We start from the raw sequence: 13,172 nt of genomic DNA, 5'->3' as shown, positions 1-13,172 counted from the left end.
TACCAGATATACCTGTTCCCTCGTTCGACTACCATCACGATGCGCTTCAGCAAGAGCGCTCTGTTCTCCTCCCTTGGGCTGTTGGCTTCCTCTACCTTCACCTCAGCCCAATATGTCATCGAATCGAATTCTCTCAACACTTGTATGGACAACTCGCAATTCACAGCTGATCTCTTCGACTTCACCCTCACTCCATCGAACCAAAGCGCGAGCGTCGAAATTAATGGATTCTCCTCGATATCAGGCAATATCGTTGCCATAGTCCAGGTAATTGCTTATGGATTCACCATTGTTAACGAGACTGTTGACCCCTGCAAAATGGATCTACCTGGTTTTTGTCCCATGACCAAAGGACCCTTTGCACTGGCACCCTCCACCATTCCACTCGGTGAGGATACCTTAAGCCAAGTTCCAAGCATTGCATATACAGTACCCGATCTTGATGGTGTTGTTCGTCTGAGAGTCTATTCCATCAGTGATTCTGGTGGCTTTGGAAACATGGTTGCTTGTCTAGAAGCGGATCTTTCAAACACCAAGAGCGTCTATCAGAAGGCAGTTGGTTGGGTCACAGCCATCATTGCAGGTGCTGGCCTTATCGCGGCTGGCATTACCTCAGGTTTGGGAAATACAAATACAGCTGCTCACGTTGCTGCAAACGCTGTCTCTCTATTTGGTGTCTTCCAAGCTCAAGCAATCATTGGCTTGACATCTGTTACAATGCCGCCTATCGTTCAGGCATGGACCCAAAATTTTCAGTGGAGTATGGGAATCATTCGTGTCAGTTTCCTGCAGACTCTTGCGACGTGGTACCAGAGAGCTACCGGAGGCACTCCAACTACTTACCTTTCTACCCTGAGCACTGTGTCTGTACAGGTAGAGAAGAAGAAGCGAGCTCTCAAACGAGGTTTAGAAGCTCTTGCTCCAGCTATCACTTGGGGCTCGAGGATGCTCTCAAAGCGCCAGAGCACTACCACTTCCAGCACTACAGACACCACCCTGAGGAACGTTATCGTGCGAGGTATTGACCGAGTCGGTTTCCGTGCGCACATTGAGCAGACCAATATCTTCATGACTGGCTTAATATTCTTCATCGGCATTCTCATTATTGCCTCGATCTGTGTCGCCCTGGCGAAACTGATTATCGAAGGATTCGCTAAAGCTGGCATCATGAAGTCTGACAAGTTCCGAGATTTCAGACACGGCTGGAGAATAGTGATCAAAGGTATTCTCTTCCGATTGGTTCTTCTAGGTTTTGTGCAGATGTCAATCCTTTGCCTCTGGCAGCTCGTTGAGCGCGACTCAGTAGCCGAGATTGTTCTAGCTCTTATTGTTTTCCTCTCCATGGCAACCGCTCTGGCTTGGGCTTCATTCAGGGTCTTGACTCTGGCTAAGCGATCGGTGCAGATGCACAAAAATCCAGCTTACATCCTCTACTCCGACCCGACCTGCCTCAACAAATGGGGTTTCCTCTACGTCTCATACAAAGCGACCTCTTACTACTTCGTCATCATCCTCCTGGCCTATATCCTAGTCAAGGCAGTCTTTATTGCTTTTGCACAGAGCTCGCCCATTGCTCAGGCTGTTGGTCTGATCGTCACAGAGGCCGCCTTCTTGATCATTGTGAGTGTGCTTCGACCCTGGATGGACAAGAAGACGAACGTGTTTAATATCTCGATCGCCGCCGTCAACTTCCTAAACGCCATATTCCTCCTAATCTTCTCGAATGCCTTTGGCCAACCACCGATGGTTTCTGGAGTCATGGGTGTGATCTTTGCTGTTTACAATATCATCTTCATCTTCGTGTTACTAATTATGGTTCTTGTATCTTCAATCTACGCGATTGCCTCGAAGAACCCCGAGACTAGATATCAACCAATGCGTGATGATCGAGGAAGCTTCATCAAGTCCCAATCAGCTCTCACGACCGAGTTAGATGCACTTGGTGCAACTGCTCGAGGCGATGGCAAGGGTCCATACACCGACAAGTCAAAAGAGCTGCAGGACGACACTTCGTCGACAGGCTCTTTGAACCACTCAACTGTGGAATCAAACAGAAATTTGTCAAGCCAGGCATTGCAAGGCGGAAACGTATATGCGCCACAACACGCGCCTCCACCATCGATGTCTCCTGTTCCACCTCAAATGCAGCAAACATCATCAGCCTACAATTTATCAAGACCGAATACATCTCCTGGCCCTCGAGCATCGCCGCAATCATTCTCTAGGCCTATGCCTGGCCAATATGGCCCTCCTCGATCCGCACACTCCAACTATCCTCCTCAAAACTTCAACAGACCACAAGATCGTGCTACGAGTCCTTGGCAGAGAGGAGCAGGCTATGATTGACAACACTCTGGCCCACAAGTTGTACAAAATTATTGGGATAGCGATTGGTTCCAGCAGAACTACGCAAATGGGGCACAAGGTCCTCCTCCTTATCCAAACCACAGGCCTTGTTAAGGTTGTTTGACCTTCGCATTCAGGATCTGTAGAGGTCTTTAATGATGCCATGAAATGTTGTATTACAGTTTCGAGCGGTATGGCTATCATTGGATGGTTGACAGGCGTTTTCGCAGCAGCATTTGAGTGGCTCCAAAAGATACTCATTTAAACGGCCATTGTTTGGGATTCATGACCTGCGTGGAATTATCAGGTAGGTAGTAGACACATAGAGATGATGTGTACCACTCGTGCAATATATACAGATAGGACTCAATGTAAATGTTTCCGCTATTCTAGTATCGTCTGATTATGGTTATTCCTGGTACTAGTTTGCTTGGTGTATGCGCAAAGGCTCAAGTACTAGAGGAATGTCACCTGGAAAAATCGCCAAGCCTTGTAACAGGGAGGTCACCTGCTTCTGGCTCACCATCCCATTATTTCCCTCTATTCATCGTCTTTGCTGTCAGTCTCTTGTAGTATCACAACTTCGTTCTTTGCACATCCTGCGCACGTATTCATATTCTTTCCCTGCATAGTGTATCAAACTCCTGCTGGCGCAATGGAGACACGAATATTCATGCTGCAGCTGCTTCTCCAATTCTTGGTGCTTCGCGTCGAATCCCGTCTTAATGCTGGACGTGACTCTGAACATCGCATTCCAACTATCGACTCCGCGATATGCATACCAGCCGTGTCATGCTCGCTGAAATCAGTGCCCAACTTGGACGGGTGCTGCATCAACGACCCTTCCGGACATTTTCTCCAGACTCAATTCTGGGACACAGAACCACCGCAAGGAGGTCCTACTTCGTGGACAATTCATGGTCTTTGGCCAGATTGGTGTGATGGCGGGTTTGATGCATATTGCGATTCCTCCAGGACTCATTCGGCCGAGGCCATAATAGGGATCTTGTCCAATGCAAGCACAGCACAAGTCGTCGGCGGTACACGACCAGGCTTGCTGGAGTTCATGACAAAACATTGGCTATCGCTCGACTCTAACAATGCACATCTTTGGACTCATGAATGGAATAAGCACGGGACTTGCATATCAACATTGCGGCCGAAGTGCTATGAGAACCATCAGTCGAGCACGAGGTCGGCTAGTGAAGGATCGAATGGAGATGTTCTCGACTATTTCACACATGCAGCATTACTTTACAGCTCTCTACCAACCTACGATTTCTTTGAGCGTCATGGAATCGTGCCGTCGCATGACAAAACCTATGAGCTCGACCACTTGCAACGAGCGATTCAAGATTCACCACACGGTGCAGATGCTACAATCAAATGCCGCAACCACAACGAGTTATCAGAGATCTGGTATTCTTTCCATGTCCGAGCCTCCCTTCGTGACGCAATGGATCTGTGGTGGGACGGTAACAAGCAATGGAATACTTGGGTCCCAGCCAGTCCACAGGGTCAGGTATCGAACTGCCCAGCTACAGGTATTAAGTACTTGCCCAAGCACGGCCTTGAACAACCACCAAGTTCTACGATGACTCATACGCATACCGCGACAGCCACTGCTACTCATACGCCAGGAGCAACCACGAAACCATTTGTGGGTCAAGGAAGAATGATGGTCAAGGTTGTATCTGATGAGAGTATGGTAGAGAATCTGGGTGAACAGAAGCCATTGGCAGAAAGCTCTGCTCAGTCTGAGGACTTGGAATCTGCAACGCGACAACCAATTCCTACCAGATATACAGGGTGTCTGATTCGGAAAGGAACATGGTACATGTCGCACAGCCTTACTTCATGTGCTATTTTTACTGCACATGACGATGTCAAAGCACCATCGACAGAGCACCTAATCAATCGAGACGATGAGGACTACCATCTTTTCACCCTCGCTTCCAGATTTGCGCCATGCTCCTTCGTTGAGGGCTCCCGCTCCACGTCGCCTACAGTGGCCAGTGACGACAACGGCGACAATGAAGAGGTTACTGACACAGTCGGATCCATGTACTTTGCTTGCTCCGACGATTTGCCATTCCAGAGTATCCTCAGTAATGATGCTTCAGTTAGCAAGCAACATACGGAAGCCGCAAAGCGGTTGACACTCGGTGCACAGCACAAATCGACATTCTATGCGGAGAAGATACCCAGAAAGGCGCAGCAGGTTGAGTTATGGACTGATGATGGCTGGGGAAGCAGGAAGATCAAGGTTGAGATATACTGGGAAGGCATATAGAGTCTAGCTAATACCTGTGCACTTCGTTGCTCGAACTTTGAGACATACTTGTATTCGTATCCTAACAAGTGCTGATTTCCTTACCACTTATCTATGGGGCATAATCCAGTTGTTTCCGATGGACGATGAAATGGCCGCTTCTTCACTCTTGCAATTTCGGTCGTACTATTTGCCACCATACCGTGCACACTAGCGCTCTCTGGTTCTTCGTGCACCGATCTATCACTCTGCAATGTCACCATAGAGTGTTGTACGACGTCTTGAACCTCAAGGAACACAGATTCCTTGCCAGGTTCAATGGCGTCGAAAAAGACCTTCGCGGACTTGTTCTCCGAGTCCCGAGTCTGTATCATGATGATGACACAATCCACGCGAGCTACAGTTGTTCCTGGAGCGCAGCTATTCTACTAATTTAGATACAAGCTACACTGATAAAACACGAGAGCTATATTCAAGCTCAAAACTCAACACCACCAACCTCAAACACCTTCATACCACAGAACCTAACTCACAATGCCTCGCATCCCATCCTTCACACTCACAGCTCTTCACCCGACCCGGTCCTCCCTCCTCCTCCTCCGACCACAACGCCGTTTCGCCGCCTCCAGCGCCTCATCCTCGTCCCGAAACGTGGTAGTCGACCAAACCAAAGAGAACAACGACCCTAATAACGACCAGAAAAAGGGCCAGAAGGAAGCAGCTGCTCAGACGACTTCTAGTGAACAGGGAGATCACCCAGCGAAGCAGGCTGATCCGCAGAAGAGTCCGGAGAGATCGACGGGGTTTCAGACGGAGGGACCTGGGTCGTCGAAGGCTGGAGAGGGGGGGAAGAAGGAGATGGGTGGTGAGCCGTTGAAGGAGGAGGGGTCAGGGGATACGATTGATAATTATACGAAGAAGTAGGGCGTGGGCTGTCGAGCTTGAGGAATGGTTTTGCTGTCTACAGGATATCTACCCCGAGATCATGCAGAAGCGAGACAGTACAATAGACATGAGGACACTCACGGAGCACTAGCACAGAGCTTGTTACTTGGCAGGCACTCTTCGTTGTCTGCCAATGTACCAAGCAGGTTATAAATATCAGCTATCCTAAAATGTCAAGGTCTACCTCATCGCAGTGTATTCATAGTGGTAGAACATGGATGTGCTAGTACATAGCAGGCATGACAGAAAGACGACCTCCATCGCACACCTGCACGTTTCCATTCACGTATGCTCCTGCTCTGCTCACAAGATACAGAACGACGCCAGCCATGTCCTCAAACTGACCGGGAACTCCAGCAGGCACTTTGTTGACAGGGTATACTGTCTCGGCCCCAGCAGTCATAGCACTAGGAAACCTACCTGGTGCGATTATGTTACTTCTGATTCCAAATGGTGCAAGCAAGTTTGCCAGACTCTTTCCGAGAACCGTAGCTCCAGCTTTACTTGCGGTGTATGCTAGGCTAGCTGTGATCTCTCTGTTGAAACTAGAAATACTAGTCACCGTGATGATCTGGCTTGTCCTTGTGTCACTCAGGTCTCCAGTATACCCGTCGACGCGCTGTTGCACCTCTCTTTTGTTCTCGACCCAGCCACGACGCTTGTTGCCTGCATCGAGGAGGTGCAAGAATGCGCCGGTAACAGCAATCACAGCTGCAGTGTTCGTCTGCCATGTCGGTGTCCAGAGATCCCATTCTTTCAGCATCTCAGCCTGTAGCTCTGCAATGGTGTTCGCGGCCTTGATCTGTTTGTGGTCTGGACCTTCGATACCGGCATTGTTGATAAGGACATCGATATACGAGGTCTGCTTCCCGATCTGCGAGACTGCAGCGCTGATCGAGGAAGGGTCCGTGACGTCGCATTGTACTGCTTGGACGATGTCGGGATTTATGCCATTGGCAGCTTCTTCAAGAACGGGCAATCGCCGACCCAGCAGGAAGACTTTTGATGCATTGCCCTTTGCGAGTGCAGAAGCGAAGGCCAGACCAATGCCTGGGAAGGACATCAGGAAATGGACTGAAGGAGGGCGGCCACTACGGCTGGGCATACGTACCACTTCCACCACCAGTAATGACGACCACGAGGTCTTTGGCTGAGAACAGGTTGTCGATGGGCTTAGTGATGTCCATTCTGTAGGAGCTTTATGACGCTTGGGTCAAGTATGAATTGCCTTACAAATAGCTGTGGTAAGGACAAATCGTTTGTCGCTTCCTTCATGATTGCAATGTCGGGGTTCTCCATTGGCAGAAAAATGCGTTTGGGTAAACGATGAAGCCAAGATACGTGAACATTACGCGGGTATATTGGAGACGAGCATACACTATGACCGACCGTAACCATGCTCAGAGGAAGCGCAGCTTAGTCGAAGCTAGCACTTTTCATCAGACTCTGCTAGGTATATACAATTCTGGCGGAGTGCTGTGGTCGAGTGCGTATTCAAGTTAATACAGTATCGCGACCGCTATGGACAAGGCGCAAGACGCTACTATGTGCCTAGTCGGCCAGGCCATCCTAGGTAGTAGCCACATATGCAACTTTGCAATATGAGATTGGAAGACGCGACCTCCCGAGGTGTACCAGCAGTACAGTATCGACCTGCGATACGTCTCGTCACCTGCATACCTGGTGAGAGCCCAACAAGACCATACTGAATCTGATCTCGACGCGGGCGATATGTGTCCCAGGATCGTGATTTTGCTTCATGAGTGGCAGCACTTAAGAATGCTGGGGCCATGAATGTAATGTTGCGTTCACCACTAAACCACCAGCTCGTGTTACTGGACGCGATTCGAGAGACTCTTGCGATACACGTATGGTCTCTGTTTCTAACCGAGGTGTATTGATAGGACAACTGCACAATTGTTTTCGACCTGCAATTTCGGAGCAAGTCATCTTGCAAGCGTCTGTGCAACGTCAGATCGGCAGAAGTGGCTGTGCGGTCACACTCCCGTCAGTCAAGGGTCAAATTGGGCGCTGCACAGAAACGTGATATTTCGAACTCTGCCAGTACTGGAGCACAAGTGAACATTTCTACAATTCTGAAAGTGTCGCAGTGGTAAGAAGCCATGATTGGTAGATGTGCAAATGACAAGCAGAGGAAGAAGCACTAGAAGCAAGCGAAGCATTTGACGACAGCCTCTCGCGCTCGTTACGAAGGAAACCGCAGAAGCTAGACCTGATGCAAAACTTCCGATAGGCCTATAGATGGAGGCACTAGTAATGCCAATACTACACTATGACGCTATCCGCGAACCGATTGCTGCAGGTACCAGTGTCACTCGAATTTTGGAGTTGCAGAACGAGTCTGTGCAGGTAAATCCATATTGTTACCACACAAGATATATCCCCGTCTCAAAGGCTTCGGCGGTCGAGCAGAGGTTTGTCAGCCATTACCATTGCTTGTACAGTAAAGAAGCCGACATTATGCATATTTTTTCAACTGTAGTAGCAGTCTTTTTCTCCCTTCAGACAGTCTCCGCTTCACCAGTACCACCTCTCAACAGCCGGTCTACCTACGCAGTGAAAGAAACTCACTTCGTACCCAGAGGATGGTCTGATGCTGGTAAACCACACCCAAACCACTTGGTCGACCTAAAGATTGGTCTCAAGAACAAGAGATTCGCCGACCTGGAACGTCATCTCTACGAAATCTCTCTACCTACCCACCATAGATACCGACAACACCTTTCTCGAGAACAGGTTGATGATCTGATCAGACCAGACGATGATGCGTCAGCACTCGTTGACAAATGGCTGCAAGATAATGGCATAGCAGGGTCTCAACGCAAGTACAGCTCGGCCAGAGATTGGGTTTCGGTCACACTGCCTGTCTCGCAAGTAGAAGAGTTGCTGGATACAGAATACGCCACCTACATACATGAAGATGGATCTTCGTTGGTTCGAACAACCAAGTGGTCGCTGCCGCAGCACTTACACGAGCACATCAGCACCGTTCAACCTACCACTTCCTTCCTCAGAGCATCGCCCAAGCTGAAGACAGTGATGGAGAGCCCAGCACAGGATCTTAACATCGATGACTACGTCCCGAATGGCACAAGTATCCCAGGAACATGCAACTTTTCAGGCATGAGTCCAGCCTGTCTACGACTGCTATACGGTACCTACAATTACACATCCCAGTCTCCAACATCTCATATAGCCTTCGCAAACTTCCTTGGCGAGGTGCCCACTCGTGCCGATGCCACGGCCTGGTTGCAGCGTTTGAGGCCCGAGGCAGTGTCGGCAGCTCAGACCTTTGAGCAAATCTCTATCAACAACGGTCCAATTGATGACGGTAATGCGACAGCTGGCAGTGAGGGTAACCTCGATCTACAAACTATCATCGGGCAGACATATCCAATGAAGATCACGTCGTACTCGACTGGTGGCAGCCCTCCATTCCAACCTGACTTGGCCACCCCTACCAACACCAATGAACCATATTTAGATTGGCTCGACAGTCTTTTGTCTCAAGAAGACCTACCACAAACGATTAGTGTGTCTTATGGCGATAGTGAACAGTCGGTTGAGCAGTCTTTTGCAGAGCTTGCCTGCCAACGCTTCGGTCAACTGGGCCTACGAGGTGTATCAGTGTTGTTCAGCAGTGGTGACTTCGGTGTGGGCACTGACGGCACTTGTCTGTCCAACGACGGCAAGAACACGACTAAGTTCTTGCCCGCGTTCCCTGCCTCCTGTCCCTATGTCACAGCTGTTGGTGGCACCAGAGATTATCCAGAGGTGGTGGCTTACGATCCAGCCAACGGATATGTCAGTGGAAGTGGCTTTTCTAACTATTTCGCTCAGCCTACGTACCAAAAGGAATCTGGTGTCGTTGACAAGTATATCGAAACGCTCGATGGCTTGCATGATGGCCTGTACAATAAGTCTGGCCGAGCATATCCCGATGTCGCAGCACAGGGCTATAGATACCTCATCATGGTGGATGGGATCATCGTAACCCTTGACGGCACAAGTGCTTCCAGTCCAACGGTAGCAAGTGTCATCGCACTGGTGAATGATGCTCTAATGGCTGCTGGTCAGTCGCCGCTTGGCTTCCTCAATCCGTGGCTATATACTGGGGCAGGCGCTCAGGCTTTCAAAGATATCACAAATGGATCATCGAGTGGATGCGGAACTACTGGTTTTGCTGCCAAGGAAGGATGGGATCTGGCCAGTGGTTTCGGAACTCCATTATTCCCGGATATGCTGGATATTCTGGGTCTTAGTGAGAAAGCCTAAGAAAGCATTTCTGAAACCAGGTCGGGGTCTATTAGCACAGCTAAGCTAGACGCCGCTGTGGCTAGATGAGTATAATCTTGCAAACTGGTTCGTTCATCCGTCGTTCGTGTCCCTGGCTCATACCCGCTGAAATCTTTACATTCTCCGCTCTTTGTCTACGTTGTGGTTGTTCTCGTGAAAAGCTATTTCATGCTTTCGACCACTGATCTGTCTACATGCTCACTCGTTGTCTAGATCTTGATGTCACGGCTCTTCCTGAGATGATTGGATGTGGAGATACAAAGAGTTTCTGGTGAAGCTGATAGGCATGATAGTGGTAGTGGTTCTGACTGTAGACCATACTGTGCTGCTACATGTAGAGACCACGAAATCTCACGACACAGACCATCCATCAAATTATGACGGCTAGCTCGGATTCATTGCCATCACAAATATCTCCTACCCTCACCGTCTTCGTCGCCATCGCTTTCCTTTCTTTGCCTTCGGCTTTCGCGGATCTTCGGCTTTGTATCGCTCAACAGCTGCCAATAAAAGCTTTCGGGTCTTAAGGTAGGTCCTCTCTTCTGGCTGCAAGCGGTTGACTGCCGGAATAGCCGCCTTGATACCCATGATCAATGGCTTGAGACCGCCACCAGTGTCAAGCATTGTAAGTAGCTTTTTCTTGGTCCGGAAGACCTTGTGCACGAAGTCTGTTCGGCCGAACGTGCTCTTGAAGCCTTTCATCGAAACGGAGGCGATGTTCTCGGCATGGTAGGTTGGATCCTGTGATCGAGCCCCAGGAGTGCCGGGAACCTGAGTTGCTCCAAGCACAAACTGAATAGCCACATTGTACACGACATCCTTCTCGGGAGGCAACAATCGTTGGCCTTTTTTGTGGACGACGATGTCGTAATCGCCACAGTTGTTCTTGCCGACGACATCGTCGATATGTTTTTGCAGTCGTGGAATGATCCCAGCCATGATCTTCGGCGTTCGGTTTCTGCCATGCACACCAGATGAGTCGGAAGCGTAAAACTTTTTGAGCTTGTGGTGCAGCCACGAAGCTGCAGGCAGAGGAATGGTGTCTTTGACGACAGACCACACTTTGAAGGTAATCTTTCCCACTCCAGAACCACCATTGTCAGTAGATGGCAACTCAGGCGGTTGGTACTTGCGGAATTCCTGGAGAACTAATAGCAGGTGCTGCTTCGTCCGCCAGAACTGACCAAGTATATGTCTATTGTCGAAGTGAAAGTCGAGGTTCGTCGCGGCAGCATTGAGTACGTGTTTGATGACAGTAGGATGAACGTTGTAGCCTGCCTTCTCATGCCACTCATAGAGAAGGCATGCTACACTTTGAAACAAAGGTGAAGTTGGTCCCGTCTCCTGTAACATTTGCTCAGTAACACTGATAATAGCCTCTTTGGCTGGGAAAGTCCTGCCTTCGAGGGAGAGCTCAGTATATGTCTGATTGTCTCGCGTAATAACAGTCAGCTTCTTCTGAGCCATGACCTGGTGGTAGATAGCAGCTCGACCAGGGTTCTGAGGATCGCCAGGAAACTGTTGCTCTATCCCTTCATAGACGAGACCGGCGACAGCTTCGACTGTGTCATTTAGACGTTGCTCACAGATGGTGTCGACAATAGTCTGGCAAGCTTGAATCCCTTGAGTTGTGTTGATGCGACTGAGGCAGTTTTGAGCTAGAGGTGAATCGGTATTCCACCGCTCGTGCTTCATGAGCGGAGGAAGGCTAATCTTCAGCCCAAAGTGCCTCAGATCACGGACAAACTCGTTCGAGTGCTTCTTGCTTGAACGAGCACCAACAGTTATGGACCTCCGAGGTTCGGGTAGATTATCGAGAGAGATCATGTCAGTAGCTTTATCGAACCGTAGTAATATTGGTGTATTGAGCTGCCTCACGATGCCATGCAGCTTGCCCTCCTATCAGAGTCTGCTCACCGAGGATGTCTGAAGGTTACAGAGATTAAAAAGCTCTTGGTTTCGATCCCAGCACCATCTGTGCTTCGACAAGAAAGACTGCCATTTCCTGCCAGTGTGAAAGCCAGCTCGTGTAATGTAGGAAACGGCTTTTCGGTCCTGCTAGAATTCGACAACCTGCTGAGCGGTTGAGCGGCAACCATCGAACTAAGAAATGGGCAACGTCCTGATTCATGGGCTTGGTGTCGTAGACATTGCAGCCCGTGTCTGATCGAGAATAGAGCAATGGCGCTGTACTTGCAGTAGCTGCTTCGAAAGAGGCTGTTCGCCACCTGTCCAAAGACATTGACAGGATTTATACCCGAGTACTGTGAGGAACGTTGTAGAGTGTAAGTTCAGACGGCACTCTGTGCATAGGTCCACGATGGCATGGCGCAATCCAAAACTGTATGGTCGCCAAGTACGATCCTGCCTTTTTATGGCAACCAGTAACTCTACGAGCGCAGCAGCGTTCAGTACTACATTCATGCCATCGCAATTCGTGCTCGAAGGACGGTCCTTATGCATAATCTGCGACTTGCAGTCGATACCAGGTGAGGAGCTCAATCTAAAGATGCTATCGGGCAAAATTTGGGCACTCCATCGATGAGGATCCAAGAATGATTCAATAGATGAGCCTCTTTGCTGGATACCTCTTCCTACAATGGATGGTCCAGATTCTTTATGGCGGATAATGAGAAAAATTGCTCCCAGATCCAGGAACCTGTCACCAGGTAGAGGCATAACAGTGGTGTATATAAAGCTGCTGAAACCGTTGGCAGCCACCATATGTGAGACGGTATTTGTAGATGATTCCGAAGATGCCGTGTTGGCGGTTGTATTCGGGACCAAATCTTGTTTTCCTGGTAGTATCGTGGCGATAGGTCTGAGGTCAAGAGGCTCCTTCTGCCAAATACCTTTCAGGCTTACCTTCGTACACATAGTGGCACGGACTCCAGGTTTCTCGCAAAGCTCGATGAGAACCGGATCAGGGAACAGAAGGCTGAGTTGTTGACAGAAAAGTGTGGGTGTGAAGGAGTATTGTTGGTGCCACGTCTTTAGGCTGTTGTCCTGATCAAGGATCCAGTCAGACGCCCAGGCATGGAAAGTTTCGATGAGCACTTGCAAAAGATGCTTGTTGTAATCAATCGTTACTCGGCGTTTCGATTCTATGGTAGCTATTGCTAGAAGTCCGTATATCTTGTCCCTACCGTCCTGACACTCTGCCATCCTGTATTGACGCACTAACGCCGACAAAGGCATTGCACTCGAGGACTCCCGGGACCTACGAAGGTTGTGTATCAATCGTAGTGCTTCCGAGGAACTTTTCTGTCCTGTCGACGACGGGATCTGCCAT

General features: G+C 49.4%; 6 protein-coding genes across 6 annotated transcripts; 4 read left to right on the top strand and 2 right to left on the bottom strand.

Moving 5' to 3' along the window:
* Window positions 1-39: 39 nt before the first annotated feature.
* FLC3 (putative flavin carrier protein 3) lies at window positions 40-2,346 on the top strand (the record flags this gene model as incomplete). The annotated part of the gene is made up of 1 exon (XM_064895124.1): window positions 40-2,346. The coding sequence occupies one exon, from the start codon at window positions 40-42 to the stop codon at window positions 2,344-2,346; it is 2,307 nt and encodes a 768-aa protein (XP_064757811.1).
* A 655-nt stretch (window positions 2,347-3,001) lies between these two features.
* Window positions 3,002-4,639, top strand: RBT7 (Ribonuclease T2 precursor (RNase T2); the record flags this gene model as incomplete). The annotated part of the gene is made up of 1 exon (XM_064895123.1): window positions 3,002-4,639. The coding sequence occupies one exon, from the start codon at window positions 3,002-3,004 to the stop codon at window positions 4,637-4,639; it is 1,638 nt and encodes a 545-aa protein (XP_064757810.1).
* Window positions 4,640-5,152: 513 nt separating this feature from the next.
* Window positions 5,153-5,542, top strand: LTR64_000739 (uncharacterized protein; the record flags this gene model as incomplete). The annotated part of the gene is made up of 1 exon (XM_064895122.1): window positions 5,153-5,542. One exon carries the CDS (start codon window positions 5,153-5,155, stop codon window positions 5,540-5,542), a length of 390 nt encoding a protein of 129 aa, XP_064757809.1.
* A 244-nt stretch (window positions 5,543-5,786) lies between these two features.
* Window positions 5,787-6,750, bottom strand: LTR64_000738 (uncharacterized protein; the record flags this gene model as incomplete). The annotated part of the gene is made up of 2 exons (XM_064895121.1): window positions 5,787-6,613; window positions 6,675-6,750. 2 exons carry the CDS (start codon window positions 6,748-6,750, stop codon window positions 5,787-5,789), a joined length of 903 nt encoding a protein of 300 aa, XP_064757808.1.
* Window positions 6,751-7,840: 1,090 nt separating this feature from the next.
* Window positions 7,841-9,859, top strand: LTR64_000737 (uncharacterized protein; the record flags this gene model as incomplete). Its single annotated transcript, XM_064895120.1, has 2 exons — window positions 7,841-7,933; window positions 8,090-9,859. 2 exons carry the CDS (start codon window positions 7,841-7,843, stop codon window positions 9,857-9,859), a joined length of 1,863 nt encoding a protein of 620 aa, XP_064757807.1.
* Window positions 9,860-10,303: 444 nt separating this feature from the next.
* On the bottom strand, window positions 10,304-11,707 carry LTR64_000736 (uncharacterized protein; the record flags this gene model as incomplete). The annotated part of the gene is made up of 2 exons (XM_064895119.1): window positions 10,304-11,412; window positions 11,467-11,707. 2 exons carry the CDS (start codon window positions 11,705-11,707, stop codon window positions 10,304-10,306), a joined length of 1,350 nt encoding a protein of 449 aa, XP_064757806.1.
* Window positions 11,708-13,172: the final 1,465 nt, after the last annotated feature.

The sequence above is a fragment of the Lithohypha guttulata genome (genome assembly GCF_036872675.1).
Source record: "Lithohypha guttulata strain CCFEE 5908 chromosome Unknown scaffold_1, whole genome shotgun sequence".
Lineage (NCBI taxonomy): Eukaryota > Fungi > Ascomycota > Eurotiomycetes > Chaetothyriales > Trichomeriaceae > Lithohypha > Lithohypha guttulata.
Note: the sequence above shows the minus strand (reverse complement) of the source record. Positions and strands in the feature narration are given on the sequence as shown.